At 40.6% G+C, this 19877-nt stretch overlaps 1 protein-coding gene across 1 annotated transcript in view; it reads right to left on the bottom strand.

Moving 5' to 3' along the window:
• Positions 1 to 10711: 10711 nt before the first annotated feature.
• SPTLC1 (serine palmitoyltransferase long chain base subunit 1) overlaps positions 10712 to 19877 on the bottom strand; it is a 75459-nt gene continuing 66293 nt past the window's right edge. Inside the window, exons 13-15 of the mRNA XM_007456981.1 lie at positions 15784 to 15901; positions 12444 to 12517; positions 10712 to 10852 (exon numbers count right to left, since the gene is read on the bottom strand). Of these exons, the coding sequence (XP_007457043.1) occupies positions 10759 to 10852; positions 12444 to 12517; positions 15784 to 15901 (286 nt within the window). The 3' untranslated portion in view covers positions 10712 to 10758. The remainder of the gene's footprint in view (positions 10853 to 12443; positions 12518 to 15783; positions 15902 to 19877) is intronic.

Raw genomic sequence — 19877 nt, forward strand, 5'->3', positions numbered from 1 at the left:
TCAGCAGGATAATCCTGGGGGAAAAACATCTGTTGGAATTGAAGCAGTAACATCGAATTGAAAAATGCAGTGAGGAACTTGGAAAGACGAGCTCATCTCTCCCATTGAGACAACAAGCAGGCTTGGTTCCTACTTCAAAGAAACTGAAATAAATCCCACAACCTCAGCATTCCTCTCCTGTGAGACAACCAAGCGTATGTGCAGACTTCACGTGGGCCCTCTGTGTCACCCCTGAGAGACTCAGGGACAAAGGGAACGAAGACAAACAGGCTAACTTTCCTTGGATGAAGGGAATAATCAAGTCACAAGTCCAACAGTTTTGGTGATGGAGACGTGGCTTCCTGGAAGAGGCAGAACTGTAGTGGTCAGTCTGGGTGGAAAGACAGAAAAGCATCTGGAATCCAGTTATGAAAGCTCTTCCCCTAGACATCTGCCCATGTTTGGGGCAAGAAGAGGGAACAAGGATCCCTGCTGTCCTACTTCTTAATGATGCTCGTCAGTAAGTATATCAGTAGTTATATCAGTTGGCTTTTCCTTAATTGCTCAATCTTATTTACTTTTTTAATGTCCCTTTACACACAGTGGACATTATGTGGAGTTTTAATATACCTAAGTTTTTGCTATCCAATCTTAAAATTCTTTTCTTTTACTTGGAGCATTTACTCTATAATATAATAAATTACTAATAAATTTGAAAAAAAAGGTCAATGCTTTCCTGCACCAGCAAAATTGACCAGTAAATACTATAAAAGTAAAATACAAATTACAATAACTAAAAGTATAAAATATCTAGAAATTATCCAAGAATACAAAAATCCCTCTATGGGAAAACTTAACTCTAATAAAGGAGATTGAAGATCTGAATAAATATTTACAAAGATGTCCCATTCTCTTAGGTTGGACAATTTAATATTATAAGATGTTGATTCTTCCTAAATTAATTTATGAATGAAATGCAATATCAGACAATTCCACTTGGATCTTTATTGAGGAACTCAACTAAATTTATTTTAAAACGTATACGAAGGAATAAAAATCTATGAATAGTGAAGTCAATTTTAGAGAAAACAAAGGGTGAGTGTGCCCTGCCAAATATTAAGACATGTTGAAAGATGATAATTTAATAAAGACAGTGAAATTGGCACGAGAACAGATGAACAGACCAAGGGAACATAATAACTTAAAGACTGATCCTTGTTTGTATGAGACTTAATATAAGATAAACTATAAGAATAAATTAATGGAGAAACAACAGTTTGCTTAGTGAATGATTTGGGAAAACAATCTCACCATGTGAAGACGAATAAAAATGAAATTTGACCCTCACCTAATCCTGATACAGGGATAGACTTTAGCTTGATTAAAGACCTAAATGTGAAAATAAAGATCTGAAATCAGTGGAGAGCTAAGAGTGTCGAAAAGTCCTTAAACTAAACTTCAAAAGCAAAAACTGTAAGGAAAAAAAGTTGATAGCTTTCATTACATCAAAATGCATGCTTCTGCTCAATGAGACAGCTAAGATATAGAGGTCAGCGAGTAATGCAATTGCATGAAACTATAAAGGGTTATTACCTGGCATAAACCAAGAACTCCTAGAAGAATGAACAAGTGAAAGGTAGTAATTCAAACATAGAAATGGGGAGATCCTACTTAAGGCTGATAAATGAGGAAATAGAGACATGACATTACTTAGATAAATGTTTAGTTCTCCAGAAGAAATAAAGAGAAAAAGGTTTAAGTGGTTGCCTCCTGAGAGTGTGGCTGAAGGTGGGAACATTTGGGGTAGAAATCCTTCAATATAATTTGATTTTTAAATTTTAAAAGAAAAAGAATTAATGTCAAATAGCCTCATCCATATCTTTCAAAAAATTAAAGGAAATATCTCACTTAGAGTCATCTAGTCAGTAGTAATTACACTGAAAATGTTACAAAAGAATAAAAATTTTAAGATATAATTTCAAAAATGACAGCAACATACTATTCACAAAATAGAAGGATTCAAATAGGTACAGATAAGTGACAAATAAAAAACAGTTCTAATAAATCTTATATAGGAATTAAATATATCATATTTTATAAGACTTTTTAGCAGATTACAAGAACACAAAAATACACTGAACAGAAAAAATTATATTGAAAATGAAATAGATATGAAATACAAATGCAAGAGTACATAAAAATATAAACCAAGAAATCTTTTATTTGCGGGGTGGGGGAGATAGGTAATAAAACAACAGTAATTTATTCTCTCACCGTTCTGGAGGCCAGAGTCCAAAATCAAGATGTTGGCAGGTCTGCACTCCCTCCAGAGGCTCTGGGGTAAGATGACCAGCTTGTGACAGCTGTTGGTAATCCTTGGCATTCCTTGGCTTGTAGCTACATCACTCTGATCTCTATCTCTGTCTTCACGTCTTCTCATCTCCCCTGTGTCTCTCTTCTGAAGATACTTATCATTGGACTTAGGTATGCCCCCGTCACTTCTCAGTACTCCAGAATGATCTCTTCATCTCAAGAACCTAAAATTAGTTACATCTGCAAAGACCCTTTTTCTAAATAAGGTAGCATTCACAGATTCCTGGAATTAGGATGCAGAAGTCTTTTTTTAATTAATGAATTTTTAAAATTGAAATTTAGTTGATTTATAATACTATATTAGTTTCAGGTATACAGCACAGTGATTTGTACACCAAATAAATCTTTTATGTTAAAGTATGTTATAGTTTCCAAAGCATTTTCATTTTGAATATGAATTAACATTAACATTAGCTGAACATCACTCCAGACACCTTGCTTTGGAGATAAGTATCAATATATATCTCTTAGATGGATATCTAAGATTCTTAGGATCCTCAGATACATGTAACCAACAGAGAGAGCACATTGAAAATGTGATTTTGGGGCTTCCCTGGTGGCGCAGTGGTTGAGTCCGCCTGCCGGTGCAGGGGACATGGGTTTGTGCCCCGGTCTGGGAAGATCCCACATGCCGCGGAGAGGCTGGGCCCATGAGCCATAGACGCTCAGCCTGCGCGTCCGGAGCCTGTGCTCGCAACGGGAGAGGCCACAACAGTGAGAGGCCCGCATACCGCAAAAAAAAAAAAAAAAAAAAAAAGAAAAGAAAATGTGATTTTGCATAAGAAGCAGTGTGATCTGGTGGATGGGCACATAGTCGCTGGAGCCCAACTACCTGGGTTCTATGTAGATTCTACCTCTTATTGGTTGTGTGATGATGGGCAAGTCACTCTACCTCTCTGTGCCTCAATTTCCTCAACCATAAAATGTGGACGTCAATAATCCCCACCTCACAGGGTTTCCTTGAGGATGAAAAAGTGCTTAGAACAGCATCTGGTACATTGTAAGCTTTCAACTAAAGACCATCGTTTTCCTCAGTCTGATTTCCAACAAACAGAATGCCAAGGAGGAGCAGAGACAGGAAAGGATAAGGAGAGGAGTCATTGCTGGGTCTGGGCTCTGTACACTCTTTTGCAATTTTGTCAGATGTTTTAAGCAGAGGTTCATCCATCATTTTTGGAGGTGTTTTACTCCCCCAGGTCCCAGGCAGCTCCCTAAGACTTCCAGGGATCCTGAGAACAGGATGTCTTTTGTCTCTTCTAGAGCCTTCTGTGGGTGGTTGAGGGATGGGTAGCAAACAGTCCAAGGAGAACATATTCTTTCTTGTCTAGCTTTTACCTGTCTTTCCACCTCCTCCCATTTTCATTTCATTAGGGAGTTTCACCTTAGCTCATTCTCTTAGTGTTCTGACACCGCAAGGCACACATTTGGTTCTAGAATCACCGAGAGGTAGGCAGGACTTGTAAGACTGTGACCATATTACTGATGAGAAAGCCAACTGTCATAAAGTAAAGCTATTTGCTCAGGGTTGTACAAGGCCGTAAGGAAGAGCCAATGCCGTGGGTCTATAACAAGAGCTCATAGCTCTTGTCCTAGAATCTATTCACTCAATGTTTACTGGGTCAATGAGGGTCAGGTTGCACTGATGCAGGGAGCAGAGGGGACAAAGATTAATAAATATAGATCTTCTTTTTTCAAAAAAATTTTTTCTTTGGCTGCACTGTGGAGCATGTGGGATCTTTGTTCCCCGACCAGGGATTGAACCTGTGCCCCCTGCATTGGGAGCGTGGAGTCTTAACCACTGGACCGCCAGGGAAGTCCCTCCCTGTGGATCTTTTAGCATGTTCAGAAGAGGTTTCCATCAACACAGCTGGTTGGAGCATTTGACCTCATCAGGTAGTTTCTGCCTGAGAGAATTAAGGTCTCCATCAACATGTTTGAAGGCTGTATGGTGCAGATACAACCGTGCCGATTTTAAAATATGATAAGTTGATTCTAACATTCTTCCGGAAGAGAAAAAGTGTGAGAATGTCAAAGAACATTTTGAACAAGAGAAAGATAGGAGACTTGTCCTACCAGATACAAAAACCTATTAGAAGTCAACAATAGTTGGAAAGTTCTGACGTTAGCCAAGGCAAGACAAACGGCTCTCCAAGCGGCTATGGATCCATACGAAGAAGTATTTGAAGGAGAAAGGATGGCCTTTTTATAATTCTGGAGTGGGGACATCTTTTTAGCAAGGCAAAATTTCCAGGCCATAATGGAAGAGACTGGAGGACTTGATAGCATAAAAATTTGAAATAGTTGTAGAGAGAAAGATAACAAACTTGAAAAGAAATTAAAAAAACTTGTCATATAGATATGTGATAAAACTATTTGTTGGTATCTATCCAAAGAAAGACTTTGCAAACTCTTGGACTCAAGATTCCAATTCTAAAATCCACATCGTAGAAATACCCACAGAGGCGCATATAGTTACATGTTCCAGGATGTTCATTTCAGTATTGTTTGTCATAGGAAAAAAATAAGAACCTTAAATGTCTACAAAAAGAACATTAGTCAAATAAATTGTAACACATCCAAACTACAGAATACTCTTCATAAAGTAAAAGGAATAAGGGCCTGGTATAGAAAAATTCCTAGGTTAAGTCAGAACAAGGAACAAGAACAAGGCTGTTGTTCTGCATTAAAAAAAATATATTTGAATATAGGTATATATGTAAATACAAACTGGTCCTGAAGGATCTCCAATGAACTGTGAATAAGAGTTACTCCTGGGAAGGGGAGTGGAATGGGTGGAAATAGGATTTTCAAGTTTTATTCTTCATGCCTCCTCATTGTTCGGATGTTTAATTTGAACATGTAATCACTGTGTAATTTTAAAAATGTAAACAACAAGGAAGCAAGGCTCCTCATCCCCAGGGATGGAGAATAAGGACTTTGCACATCCATCTAAGCTGGGGAGTCAGACGAGCCAGGAGGCCACCCAGCCACTAAGGGACAGAAAACAGATGTGGAGGAACCGTGGGCCACGTGCACTCACCAATCCCCTGGTGCTCAGCTCCAAACAGAGACTGTGGGTCGATTGGATAGGGCAAATAAGGGTTTTCTCTTCACTTGAACAAAAGAAATCAAGAATGTGGAAGAGGCAGATGTGACAGCCATAAAATGATGTATCACCCACAGATCTGAGGCCGTGGAAATGGCAACTCAGGCCTGTTCTAACTCAACTCAGCTCAGCAGCAGCAGCATTAGGATGCTCAGATAGAGAGACATCTCTGCTATCCTGGTAGGGGACTCAGGCCTGCCTGCATGGAGGCAGCCTGTTGCGAGGCCTGGCCTCCAGACCTCTACTAGCTCTGAGCTTGTGAGCTGAGAAAGGGCTAAGCTGAAAATACAAGTCTTGCTTACCTGCAAGGAGCTGGGAAACCCGACAACACACCACACTTTTCCTGCCTCTTTCACTTTCAGTGGCATCAGAGCCTAAAGAAACACGCTGGGAATTTGAACAAAGGTCTCTCTCTTCAGCTCCAGCCCCCAGGGTGGGTGGGGCACTCAGTTTCTCAGCTTTCTATCAGCCCCCGTGTGGGAGATGGAGGGGTGGGCTTGGAATTAACTGCCAGGAGATCTGGATTGTCAACAGAACATGCAGGAAGCTGGTTCTAAGCCGTGCATGTGAATTAAAGGGACAGAAATACTCCTTCAGTCTTCAGTATTTGGGGTAGCTTCCATAAAGCAGTTGCAGGAAAAATCATGGACCTGGATGTCATGTTAAGTCCTAAGCCCTCCTGGAGTGATTTCTTACTGGGTCATATAAGAGGTAAGAGATCTGCACTCCTGTATCAAGTTCTTTTTGCCAATTTGTCTCATTCACATTATTATCATTAATAATAATAATAACACATATTTTGTACTTACTACACATCAGGTACGATTTAAAGTATTTGCATGTATCGTCTCACCTAATTCTCACAACAGCTCTGTGGGCTGGGGCACGATTACTCTCATTTCACAGATGTAGAAATTGAGGCACAGTCAGTTTAAGCCACTCTCCAGGTTCACACAGATGGCAGGTGGTGATGCTGGTTCTTGTCTAGATGACCTGACTCCAGGGCTTCCTCTGCACTGTGCATGGAACCCTCAGCAGCCTCCTCAGATGTCACGGGGTCTGTGGACTAAATGAGGGTGAGAGGACAAAGGGGCCCATGGTGATGAGCAGCATGGAGGGTGCCTCCAAGGAAGTTCTTGGAAGCCATGAAGCAGGGGAGGGTTGGCGTGGGGTTCAGGGGGACAGTCACTCTGAGGATAAGTACCAACAATCGGGGGAATGGAACACTATATTTGAAATTTTCTGGCTTGTGCATTTTCATCAAAATAGAATATTGGTTGGTGTGAGGCTGAACAAAGGGGCCTCCACATCCCCTGTGGGAAAGGTGTGTATGGGTAGTTCTTCCTCAGAGGTCTGTCTGGAGCCAAGGAGAATTTTCCAACTTGGCCTGGGAAACACTATGACAGCGGGAGGATTTAAGATAATTCAAATATAGTCCTTCAGCCCAACTCTCTATTTCATAGAAAGAACTTGTTCAGTGAGGAGTAGGGTCTTGTCCAAGGACTCATGGCTATTGAGTAAATAAGCTAGGACCAGACCCTGTTCTGTTTTCGAATTTGCCTTGGGCTGCCTCCTGCTCTGTTCTGGCACGTGGGCCACGTGCAGTCACAAACCGTGCACATCACAAAGGGGATGAGGAACCCAGCAGGAACCACCTCTGTGCTGAGGCCTGCCACCCCATGCACGCCACAGACTTCCAAATGTTCATCATGGACAACACAGATAAGAGAGTATTTGCTGTAATGACTGGAAGAAAGTCAGTTCATTAGTAGTTATGTTCATTACCAGAGATTCGTACTTGATTCAACAGTTTCTAGTATATTCAGAGAGTTGTGCACCCATCACCACAATCCGGTTTTAGAACACCTCCTGGAAAGGTCCCCGGGGGCTGACAGTCTTCATCAGTCAATCCCATTCTCACCCCCAGCCGCAGGCAACCACTAACTTATCTTCTTTTTACATTGCTCTGGACATTGAATATACATGGAATCACATAATTTCGTGGTTGTTTTCATCGGGTTTCTTCACTTACCAAAATGTTTTCTTTTTTGAGATTTATCCATTTCTTTTTATCGCTGAATTGTATTCCATTGTATGAATATAGTGCTTTCTGTTTACTCATTCATCAGTTGGCAGACATTTGACTATTATGAATAATCCTGCTATGAACAGGGCTTCCCTGGTGGCGCAGTGGTTAAGAATCTGCCTGCCAATGCAGGGGACACAGGTTCGAGCCCTGGTCAGGGAAGATCCCACATGCTGCGGAGCAACTAAGACCATGCGCTACAACTGCTGAGCCTGTGCTCTAGAGCCTGCGAGCCACAACTACTGAACCCACGTGTTAAAACTACTGAAGCCCGCGCGCCTAGAGCCTGTGCTCCGCAACAAGGGAAGCCACTGCAATGAGAAGCCCACGCACCGCAACAGAGTAGCCCCCGCTCGCTGCAACTGGAGAAAGCCTGTGTGCAGCAACGAAGACCCAATGCAGCCAAAAATAAATAAATAAAATAAATTAAAAAAAAATCCTATGAATACTTGTGTACAATTTTTTGCACAAACATATGTTTTTATTTCTCTTGGAAGTGGATTTGCTGGCCCACATGACAAATTTATATTAAGAAACTGCCAAACTTTTCCAAAGTAGTCGTACCATTTTACCTTTCCACCAACGATGTAGTTTCCAATTTTTTCCACATCTTGCCAATATTTGGTGTTATCTGTCTTTTGATTTTAGTCATTCTAGTGAGTGTGTAATAGTATCTCTGTGTAGTTTTAATTTGCATTTCTCTGATGACTAATGAGGTCGAATACGTTTTCATGAGTTTAGATATTTGAATGTCTCTCTTGATGCAATGTCAAGTCTTTCACCACTTTAAAATTATGCTTTTGGATTTCTTATTTTGGGGTTGTGTTCTTTATATTTATGGATACACGTTTTATTACATATGATTGGCAAATATTTTCTCACAGTCTGTGACCTGTCTTCATTTCTTTCAAGCTGTCTTTTGAAGAACAAATTAAACAATGAATTAATGAAGCTTAATTTACCAATTTTTCCTTTTATGGCTTATGCTTTTGGTATTGTATCTATGTTTACCTAACCAAAGATTTAAAATATTTCCTCCTGTGCTTTCTCTTAGAAGTTTCATAGTTTTAAGCTTTATATTTAGGCCTGTGGTCCATGTGTCCTAACCTGACTCAGAGCCCCACTTTTCCTGAGCTAGAGCCTTCTGTGGACAACAGAAAGGGAGCCGTTGTGGGTGGCTTCTTTCTCCCCTGGGGGCAACTGCTGAGTGGAAACCGGCTCAAAAGGTTTCCATGCTGCTCACCCAGACACTGCCTTTCTAAACAGAGGTCTGTTGATAGAGCACTTCAGAACCCTCTCTCTCTCACTGTTTCTAAAACAGCAATTTGTAACCTGCTTGAGGTTTGAGATGACTGTTGTTTCTCAACATTTTGTTTCATACAAATTTATTGCTTCCAGTAGATATTTTCTGTGGTGTGTATTACCAGATTGTGGTCACTCTATAGCCTTAATATAAAGACTCTATTTTTGGTTCGTGTTGATGTGTTTCAAGGATTGAAGTTAAATAATGTGTGAGCATTAAATAATGTTAATAAAGTTAAATAATGCCCACCATCTTTTCCAGGAATGTCCAATCATTTTTTAAATGTAGCAATAAACAACTAGATTATTGCAATTTTAACTTATAGAGTATTATAAAAGTAGTTGAAAAGTTACAATCCTAATCTGTTTATAAAAATAATAGGTCTGGTATTTTTGTAGTCATAAGTGGCCAAGGGTTAAATCAGTAGGAACCAAGGAAATTTCAGATACTGTACATTGAAGAAAGGCACTAAGAAATTAAATTAATATTTTCCCAAAACCCCCACAACACAAACACACACACACACACAGAATACTACCCTAGGTCTGCAGAATTTAAAATCAAGAGACTATTCTGTTGAACAGATTACATATGCAAAAGACTGATTATCAGGAATGTAGGTTTATTTCATTAAAAAACAAAACAAAACAAAACGGATTCATCCCCCAAAGAGTACTGTATCCTTTAAAGCAGCAGCAATCACAAGGCACATATGTACAAAATACCTCGAGCAAAATACAAACTAAACATTAAAAAAATATGTTATTTAAAAAGATGTTGAAGACCATTTGTTATTATGAACATATATTATAAAATGACATTTTTAATATAATTTTATTCCTTTCCCTTTAATAAGAGATGGAGTAATAGTGTAATATTTATGTAGTACCTTATGGCACATATCACAAACATTTATACCACTCAACTTGGTTTGCTAAAGAAAAAACAGATAACTGAAGCACAGCTTAAAAATTTTATTTTTAGTGCTTTCACATCTATTTTAGGTATTTGGAATTCATAAGCTGAAAAGAAATAAAGGTCTCATTTTCTTTAGCTTAGAAAAAAAGCTTGTAGTTATATGTACCTATACAAAAAAGAACACATTCTAGATATTCTAAAATATCAAGGACATGATTTCTATTTTGGGATCATCACAATAATCCTCTTCTGAAAACAGATTAGAAGTCAACACATAACGAATGTAAAGGTCAATTATACTAAAATAAAATAGCATTTGATTTAAATTATTGCTCACTTAGGAAGTATAATGACTATTCTCTGGTTAGGGATGCTAAGATTCACTGTTAGAAATGGTACAACATCAGTATTTAGTGTATATAAAAATTCTAGGATTCAAATATATTATAATGAAAAATTTATAATGATCACACATAAAGTATTCTTTATATATTAGCCACCATTGAGCTTCACATGACGAAGACTGAAAAAGATGTGGTTGAATGAGATCTTCAATACATTTTGTATCATATATGCTGAAGTGCCTCTAAGCTTTAATGTTGCAGAAAATTTTCTATGAGATATTAAGGAGTGCTCACAATCTTTATCATTAGAAGGAAAAGAAGATACACTGAAGCTCCATTTTTAAACAATGACAACCAAAAAAAGAATATAAAATAGTAGTATTAATAAAACGTTTAAATAGTGCTAAACAGCACAATTTAAATATCAGTTATATGCTGTCGTTAGTTTTTCTCTTAAGAAAATCAGTTCTTGGGCTTTTGGATTTGTTTTCTTTTAAGTACCCAGCATCCTTCTCATGGTCATACACTGAGTCGATATCCACACCATCTAGTGACACCCGATGTGGTTCCCGCAGGCCCCCTCTGGCTCACTCTGCAGTGACTCAGGTCTGTCTGCGTGTTGCGTGGTGAGAGGCCACCAGGTCCCAGACTAAAGCAGCACGGTCTGGGCCACCTTGCTGATTGTGGTCGCAGCTTTCTCTAGTTCCTCTTCTGTTTGTTCCACTGTGACCACAACCCTAATGCTGAGAAATAATAAGGGACACAAAAGACAGTCAAATGAGGGTCTATACCAAGCGTCAGCCTGCCACCTGCTTTCGTGAATAAAGCTCTTCTACTGGAACATGGCCTACTGTCCATAGCCACTTTCTCACTGCCCTGGCAGGGTTGCGTAGTTGTGGCAGTGACCTTGTGTCCTGCAAGCTGAAAGCATTTTACTATCTGCTATTTACAGGAGTTTGCCGTTCCCTGCCTGGACTAGTAGCGATCTAGTCAAGGTAACCTTGCAGTAGGGCTCTGCCCAGGGCCGGCAGGAAACTCCGTCCTTTAAATCTACCGCTGCAAGCAGTATCAGGCCCAAAGCAGGAAGTCAACGTTTCTCATATTAATGAGCGTGTGGTTGTTCATAAGTGTAATTCAATAAGTCATACAGAGGTTCTACAATACTTTGATGTGAGGCAGAAATTTTCAAGTTTTCAGGAAACTGAAGACAAGAAATATCAGCCTGACAGGGCACTTCTACCCCTGTCCCTCTCACTCCCCTCTGCAAACATCTGCATCAGCCACTGGACACATACACACTGAGTTGGGCTGGGCCCAGAGTCCTGAGGGCACAAAACGATGGTGGCCCCTGTCCTCATGAAACACAGGATCACAACTTTGGATGGTGTAATTAGAATGGAGAGAGCAGGACCTTTAGGGTGCTTTCAAGCTGCTGCCAGAACAGTCTTCCACGTGTGCTCTTGTGGGTCGCTCCCAGACTCTTCCACGCTCCCTCTCCATGGTGCCTCTCAAATCTGTCCTCTGGGCTCCCCAGATGCACCTGTAGGTCTCCACACCACTGCAGACCCTGCTGGAAGGCCTGATGCCCACCCCAGCTTGTTTGATATGCTTGATTTTGCAGGCTTGGCTTAAGTGTCTCCTGTTCTAGGAAGCCTCAGCCCCTCCCAGGCCAGAACTAACCATGCCCTCCTCCTCTGTGACCTCCCTGACCTGTGTCATGACCCTGAAACCCTCAAGCTCTGGGCGTCTACCTTCTTGGATTACACTGTTTAAGTGCTTAGGGGACAGAATCAGGTGTTGAATGAATGCCAGTTTTAAATCATGAGTCAAGGCGCCTTCCCATTGAGGGCCGCTTGAACCTCTGTAGAGGTTTTCCCCACTGTCACTTTGCTTTTCCTTGGGTGTTTAATACGTGTTTGTCAGATGAAGTACCACACAGCACTTGGGCCAGAGGTGGGATGAGCAGCAACCCCCAGACTGTGCCCCCCACCGACCCCACCGTAAGGACTATCCTGGTGGCGGAAACAGCTGGCCCAGCACACGCTACCGCAGCACAGTGGCAGGTCGTCGCCAATGAGAACCTGGGCTGTCCCAGTTCCTTCTTGGGATCGCAGATGTGCCATTTAAGTTAATTAGAGAGTCCTGAGGGCATTTTCAATTGAAATGGGAAAACAACTAGTTTAAGAACAGAAACAGGTGATGTTCTATCTTTTAACAATACACATTCTTCCTTATCCTGTGACAGTCTTTCAAAAAATTTCAAAACATAATACATTTCATACAGAGTTTAAAGTAGAAAACAATGACTCAGGTCATAATTTTAAGTCTACCAACCTCGGAGGAGGGAGATACTTCTCTTCTTTCTCCAGGTAGCGTGCCTGAGTTAACGCGATGCCTCTGTCCATGCACTGTATGAGGAAAAGGAATACATTTGCAACCTGGACTGCAGACACCGGTCATTAAAACAGGAAGGTGCAGTGAAATGCTACTCTCAATAGTAGTTTTAATTCATTTTTCCAATTATAACTGCTAGAAGACAAAACAAAATACCACAGAATCATCTTATCATCTTGAGAGCACTGTTCTACAGAACTTCTTGCCATGATGGAGGTGTTCGCCCTGTGCTGTCCAGGATGGCAGTCAGGGGCCCATGTGGCTCTCGGGCACTTTGAGATATGGCTAGTGCAACTGTAACACTGAACTTTGAATCTGACTTAATTTAAACAGCCATAGGTAACTAGTGGTTACCACTTTAGGCAAAGCAGAGTTAGGACAAGGGGAAACAGGACCAACAAAGCCCCGGAGGCTAACCAAGAGCTGGACTTAGTAACGCCAGCAGAATCATTTCAGAGAGGAACTGCTCACACGTCAAATATCAACAACACTTCTGATTCCCATGTGCTACACTTGGACACAGTACTACCAAGCACGTAAGAGTCTGGTGTCACATTTTGCACAGCTTTCCAATACATCAGCTACCTGCCAACATTTTTAAAAAAATTAAATAATTGCTATCAAAATAAAGCATAAAGTCAGACGAGGGTAATGGTTTATAAGGGTTTCTCCTTGGGGTGATGAAATGTTTTGAAATCAGATAGTGATGGCTGCACAACACTGTGAGGATACTAAAAACCACTCAACTGTATAAAGAGTGAATTTTATGGAATGTGAATTGTATTTTTAAACAAACAAACAAACAAACAAACAATCAGCTAGAGCAAGGGGTGCTGTAAAGGAAAGAACAATCACTGCCAGTGTGTGGCAGTGCAGGTATTTGCCTGAAGGGGGCCATTCTGTAAGCTGTGAGGCAAGGTTTTCCTCTGCTAGGAATAGATGGAAAACAACGGCAGGCAATGTCTTTTGCTGATTCTACATTCTGGAAGTGTACTTGGAAAAGTTAACTCCTTCTGCAAACATCTGGACTGGCTCTGTTTCTAGTCCTGTCTAGTTAAGAAACAGTATAAACCATAGCTCCGTTTGTAAAAACTGTTTTATCAGGAAGTCAACAAAAATTTGGCAGAACTGCTCATTTCTGCAAAGCTTAAACAAGAACTACGGTGTCATGATCCTTTCTTCTCTTTCTCTTTCAAACACTGAAAAGAAAAAGCAAAGAGGAACAAGACAAAAGACTTATTAAGATGGAAGCTGCAATGATGCAAAGAAACTCTAAGAGTTTTCCTCTTCCTTCCTACAAATGCAGTTTCCAGATAGTATTCTGTTCCCTTCCCCAGAGCCTGTTCTCTCATCATTCAACTCTCAAGGTGATTTCCTGAAGATAGCCAATATCCAGCGGGAGCCCACAGATGTAATTTTGGGATCTGTGAATTGTCCAGACTCACTTTTTCTTTTTGTTATGAGGATAACCTATGTAAGAGAAGTATCGAGTCACTTGATTCACATGCCCTTTCTGAGTCTCCCTCTGGAACAGAGTAGCAGTAAGACCTTAGCTGTTGCTACCCAGTGAGAAAAGAACCGAGGTGGATCTGACTGGAACTGACACCCTGGCACCTAGAGAAGGCCCACGTCCCGTGACACAAGTGTGTAGAGAAGCACCCTGAGGGGGGTTCGAGGGGAGGCTCTGGGATAATAACGGCGTCACCACAGACTCCAACACAGGACATGCAGCTTCACAAGGCTGCTCTGGCGGCAGTCGGCGTCAGTCACACCACCCGGCAACTCAGTTAGAAAACAAACTCAGCTGTCACATGAAGGTAATGTCATAATTTGACTTTTACTAGGCTTGTCTGTTCTGCTTATATTTAATTTATAAATTTGTTTTGGTATTACATTTGTATAGGAGCTCTAATTAAAAGGATGTTGTACTTCCTTTTATGGCTTATACATTTAAGTAGTATGACAATAAAAACACCGAGGCAGTAAAAAAGGTCTGTGGGATGCTTTTCCCCTTTAAAGAGTTTTTTTTCATGTTTGCAGAGCTGCACCTGAGGAGACATCCATGACATTTCCTCACCCAGCAAGGCGAGAGCCACTCCAGCCTGTTCATTCATAATCTGACACGTTTCCTTAATTAGGAATCTCATATTCTGGGTTTGGTTTTATTTTGTTTTTTTAGGACAACTGACTCTGGAAGGCCACAAGTTGCAAGAAGCTCTCCACGAATCAATGATCCACAAGTTGCAAGAAGCTCTCCATGAATCAATGACTGCAGGTACTGTGGTTCACACATCGTAGGGTACAGGTCAGCTGAAGCCAGCGGTGAAGCCAGAGGCTGGCTTAGCACCACAGTCTCCATACTGAGCAGCCACGTGACTGCCTGCTGTGCCACAGCCGGGCAGGGGCACATGGCAGACTTGACCATCACTACTACCCTGATGCCTGGCAGCATGGACTCAGGGAAGGAGCCTCTGAAAGGAACTGTCAGGACAAGCAGGACAAGGAAATTCTCAAATACATACTCCATGTATTTCAGATTCAAGTACAAGGCAGCACCTCCCTCGGTGCTCAGTGCTGCAGGGCGACTTGACCGTTCTTTAGAACGAGGAAAGTGAGGAGAGAGGACTTGGGTGAATGCAGCTCTACTGAACAGTAAAAGGCCAAGAGATCTTCCCTAGTGATGCGTTTCTTAGTTAATAACTAAGGTACACTTAGTAGTAAGACTTTCAGAAGTCAGACATTTAAATCAAGCTCCCAAGTTTGGCATGGTAAAGGAGTGGCTCTCCTTCCTTCCTTTTTGGTTACAAGATTATTTCGACCTGTTTCTGAGCTATGCTGGGTGTTCAGCCCCAGACAGTCAGCTGTCCGGTGTTGTGCACCATCACCATACACAATGCCATCCCCACCTACATGTGCAAAAGCCTGGCTTTGTAAATAGTAAGCAACTGGGTTTTCTGGAAAACTAATTATTCAGAGTGGAAGCAAAGTGTATTTTAATACAATGTGGCAAAGAACACAACTTCAATGTGAGCTGAAAACTGCCCCAATGGAATAACCTACAGCCTGTCAGTAGAGACGTGCTACAGACTCCACTGGGCAGGGACAGATGTTGGGAAGGCTGGGCACTGGAACAATTCCATGTCACCAGAGGGGTAACCACAACTTCTGTTGTACCCAATCTCTTAGGGCAAAGAGAGCATTCTTGAAAATGACCTTAAAAACTGCTTGGGTTCAGGGTAGAAGGGTATGAAGAGATTCACCCGAATAACTGGATACTCACTTGAGTTACTATTTCCTGAAGTAGTTTAACATCTCTTTCTCGACACCCAGTGCTCTCTTCCAGCTGGAGGTGAAATGCTGGAGAAATGGACTCACCCACCACTTTTAATCCAGAAATGCTGAGGAAGGGAAACACACACAAGCATAAATCCTCTTCCGAGCTCAGATTTCTCACATATAAATAATTTTACAAACTCTGCATTAATGAATGTGACAGAAACTTGGGACTTCCATGGGAAACATCATGTGGTGGGATTTCAGATCTGACAAATGGAGGTAAAAAAACACATGCTATGGGCAGTGCTTCCTAGTCTAGGACACCCTGCAGCATGGCTGGGAAGAGGATTCCAGGTCCCGCGGGACCCTCCGGCTCACATTTCACAGAGAACACGTGCGTCATCCCCAGCCTCCCACCAGACGGTCTACGTGCCTCACCCACCTTGGCTGGGGCCAACCCCTCCTCGAGGGGCCCCTTGCAGGCCCACTCAGCCCTGGGCCTCTGCCCTGTCGCTTCCTCTCACCTTTTCTCTCCTGTTCTTGCATAGCTAGCGCCAGACACGCCCAGTCCCAGGTCCAGGGTCACTCCTCTGGGGGTCTCCCTCATCACCCACTTTAGGGAAGTGTCTGCACCATTATTTTCTATTACCTCTGTTTCCTCCATGGATAACATATTATAATTGATAATGCTGCTTCCTTATTTTCTAAATCTTCATTTTGTATCTTGTCTTTTATAAACTACAGGGATGATTTCTAACACTAAAATTTTATACTTTGATCACCAACAATATATTTAGGTTGTAAAGCTGTCTTCTTGTGTACATGTTTAATTTTAAATTTTTCTTGAATTACAATTATTTTCTTCTCTCTTAGGATTAACAGCACAGAAATCTGCTGTTTCTCAGGAAGGAAGGGAGATTTCTTTAGGGGTGAAAGCCTGTATTTTCAAATGATTATTGCAGTGTTATGAGAACAGTAGGCCATATAATTTAGCCAGGTATGGTTTGATTTCTGACCTATCTCCTAGGACAAAAATAGTGATACATGTCTATTTGAAATTGGGCTAAACACTTTAAATGGCTTTCATTTAATCTGCTTTACCTGGAAAGATTTGCTTTTCCCTTAGAATGAAATGAGCACAAAAAGTACTTGCTAGCATATTTGATTCTTCAAACATGTTTAGGACTCAACAAGCTTTTACTGAATGACTACCTGTGCCGAGTATCACATTAAGTGAGGAAGCTAAGCTCACCTGCCTTTCAAACCACCCTTGAACATCATTAATTTGTGTCTACTTTCTTTAAATGTAATGCATCACACCAGGATCTCTCAATAAATCAGGCTGCAGATTTGAATCATGGAATCTTAGACTCTGGGGCTTCTGGAATATGGGGAAACCTTATAGATCAGTTGTTTTACTACTGTAGAAACTAAGAAATATGCTTTCAAAACCCATTTCTTAGGTGATTTTTCAATGTGTTAAACTTGTACACAAAGAAGTATTAATTGTTTTAGGTCATGTACTCTCAGGGAGAACTTAAAAAATTACTTTTCAAATTGCATTTCATATGAATTAAATGGCCTGGATTTTCCTTGATACAAACAAGGCACCTATAAGCCCAATTGAGCTTATTATTTGATCAAATGGGCTCATCTCACATGTTAGGTGGAGCAAGTTGGTGTGAGAAGGAATGAAACAAAATGCCCTCTTTCTGGCTGCCTGGATGCCGCATTAAAGTTTAACTAAAACCAAATGGACAGAGAATTATAACTTGAGTTCAGAAAGTTAGAAGCTGTGTTTCAGAGCCTGTTATACTTAAAAAAAGCATTTCTGGAAAGCATGTTATTTACCATATTATTTTACCCATTTTACCAAACGGAAATACTAAACACTGGTCTAGGTCTTAGGGATAGAACAATCAACAGTTCAGACGTGGTCTCCATCATGTGCTTAGTGTGGGGAAAGCACTGGACATGAATAATTATCTGTTAGAATTTAGGGGCTCTTCAAGATTCCAGCAAGGACCCAAAGTAGCATAGGCTGCTGACTTCCTCTCCCAAATGCAACCTCAGAGATGAGAGAAGCAAATCACTGATTAGAGGAGACTAAAAAAAATTACTTAGAACTGAACACTGAAAATACTTACTGCCTCTGAAATGTTTATCCTTAAGATATTTATTGGAAAATAATAACACCAATAACCTAAATGTAAAAAGCTAAAAAAGAGGAAAAAAACACAATTCAATGAAACAAGAAAGTAGAGAAATAAGGAAAAAAAAATCAATCAGAGAAAACAAAATATGAGTAAAAAACAAAATCAAACTTAAAAAAACATGCTGGGCAAAATCCTGGACAGATTATCATAAGAATCAAAACGACAGAAACAGAAAATAAAAAGGGGAAATAATACAGACACAAGAGAGAGAATCACAGACTATGCCCAGCCCAAAGGCCCCAAGTCTAGAGAGTCTTACAGAGGAGTCCTGCTCAACTTTGAAGAAACAAATAATCAAGCCTGGTCTTATACAATGGCTCCATAACGCAGGGGAGTGGAAAAACTGCTCAATACTTTATTGAGGCTACCACACATTGATTCCTAGGTTATGTAAGGTTGTTGTAACAAAAGATTATAGGCCCATTTAAATTATAAATATGGATATAAAAATTCAAAATTCTAACTAACAGTGCAGAAAAATATACTGTAATCAAGGAGGGATTTACTCAGGAATGCAAGGATGTTTTAACATCAGAAAATACAGTCATCCCTCGGTAGTCACAGGAACATTCTGGGTAAAGTGCAGTAGACGTGGGTTTCAGTAGTTTCAAGTGTACATGAGAGTTGAGGATGTGGAGAGGACATAAACAACTCTGGAAAAAGACTGGCTACAAAGAGAAGCAGAGCAATGGGCTACTTGCTAGAGGGGAGTATGGGGTCACAGGAAAGAAGGATTTAAGACAAGATAGGGCAGAGTGTACTTGAATGCTAATTGAATGTACTTGACTCAGGAAAGGGGAGAGACTGAAGAGAAAGGAGAGGAGACAACCAAAGGCACTCGGTCCTTAAGAAAGAAGAGCTGTGATGGAAGGAGGAACGTTTCTTTGGCTATAACATGAGGGAAAACTGGTTCGGATACCCACAGGTGTGCAGGTTTGTGAGGGAAAATGAGGGAGTTCCCAAGTGACAGCATGAGGCAAGGCCATCAGCTAAAACTGGGTGGAGTGAGACAGAGGGTTAGGGATTTTGGAGAGAAGAAAAAGTGTGAAAGAGCTGGGAAAAGTAGAGGATTGGACTTAAAAAATAAACAAATTAACACTCATAGAATAAAGGGCATCTGAGGTAGGTGTGCATGAATTGACAGTGACTCCAATGTGCTAGGCTGAACTGGTTTATTAATATTTCGTAAGCCAATGTAACTGGAAACAATAATATCTCTCTACCATAAATCATGCAAGGACTTTTGTTAGGATCAGAAAGTCAGACCCAGACTTCAATTATTTCTCCCCCTACTTTATCGGGAACATCTGTGACCCGCTTATTTATTAACTGTCCTTTTTAGAAAAGTTTCTAGTTTCCATATCTGGCAATAGGGATAAGACTTCTATGACTGAGAAGGCAGGTTTCAACTTGGAAAGGCAAAAAGAAACCACAGGCAAGGTGAGATCATTTTCTGTAAGATAAGAAATCTGCCTGAAGATGTCCTAGCCTCAATTTTTTTCTCAATTCTAGAGGAATCTTAAAGAACTATTCTTGTGTAGTTAAAACAAAAGTAAACAGAACACTCATAAGGTTCACTTCGATTTCACTTGTTTCTTTTTCTTGAAGTAACTTAAAATAAATCAGTAATTTTCTAAAAAGCAGCATGGACAGTATGAACCCACTGTCATCCTTTTACCCTTACAGATGTGTGGAAAATCTCCAGTGTTTATGCTGGTTATTTCTGGTGGCAGCATGTTGTGTTATTTTTTTTCATCTTTGTTACCTTCTGTACTGCTGTAGTATTTTACCAATGAGCTGGTATCATTTTTAGAAAAACAAAGTTATGATATTTTAAAACAATGACAAAATGGATGCTCTGGTTTCACACACAGAGACAAAT

This window comes from Lipotes vexillifer, unplaced genomic scaffold (genome assembly GCF_000442215.2).
Source record: "Lipotes vexillifer unplaced genomic scaffold, Lipotes_vexillifer_v1.1 scaffold859, whole genome shotgun sequence".
NCBI lineage: Eukaryota > Metazoa > Chordata > Mammalia > Artiodactyla > Lipotidae > Lipotes > Lipotes vexillifer.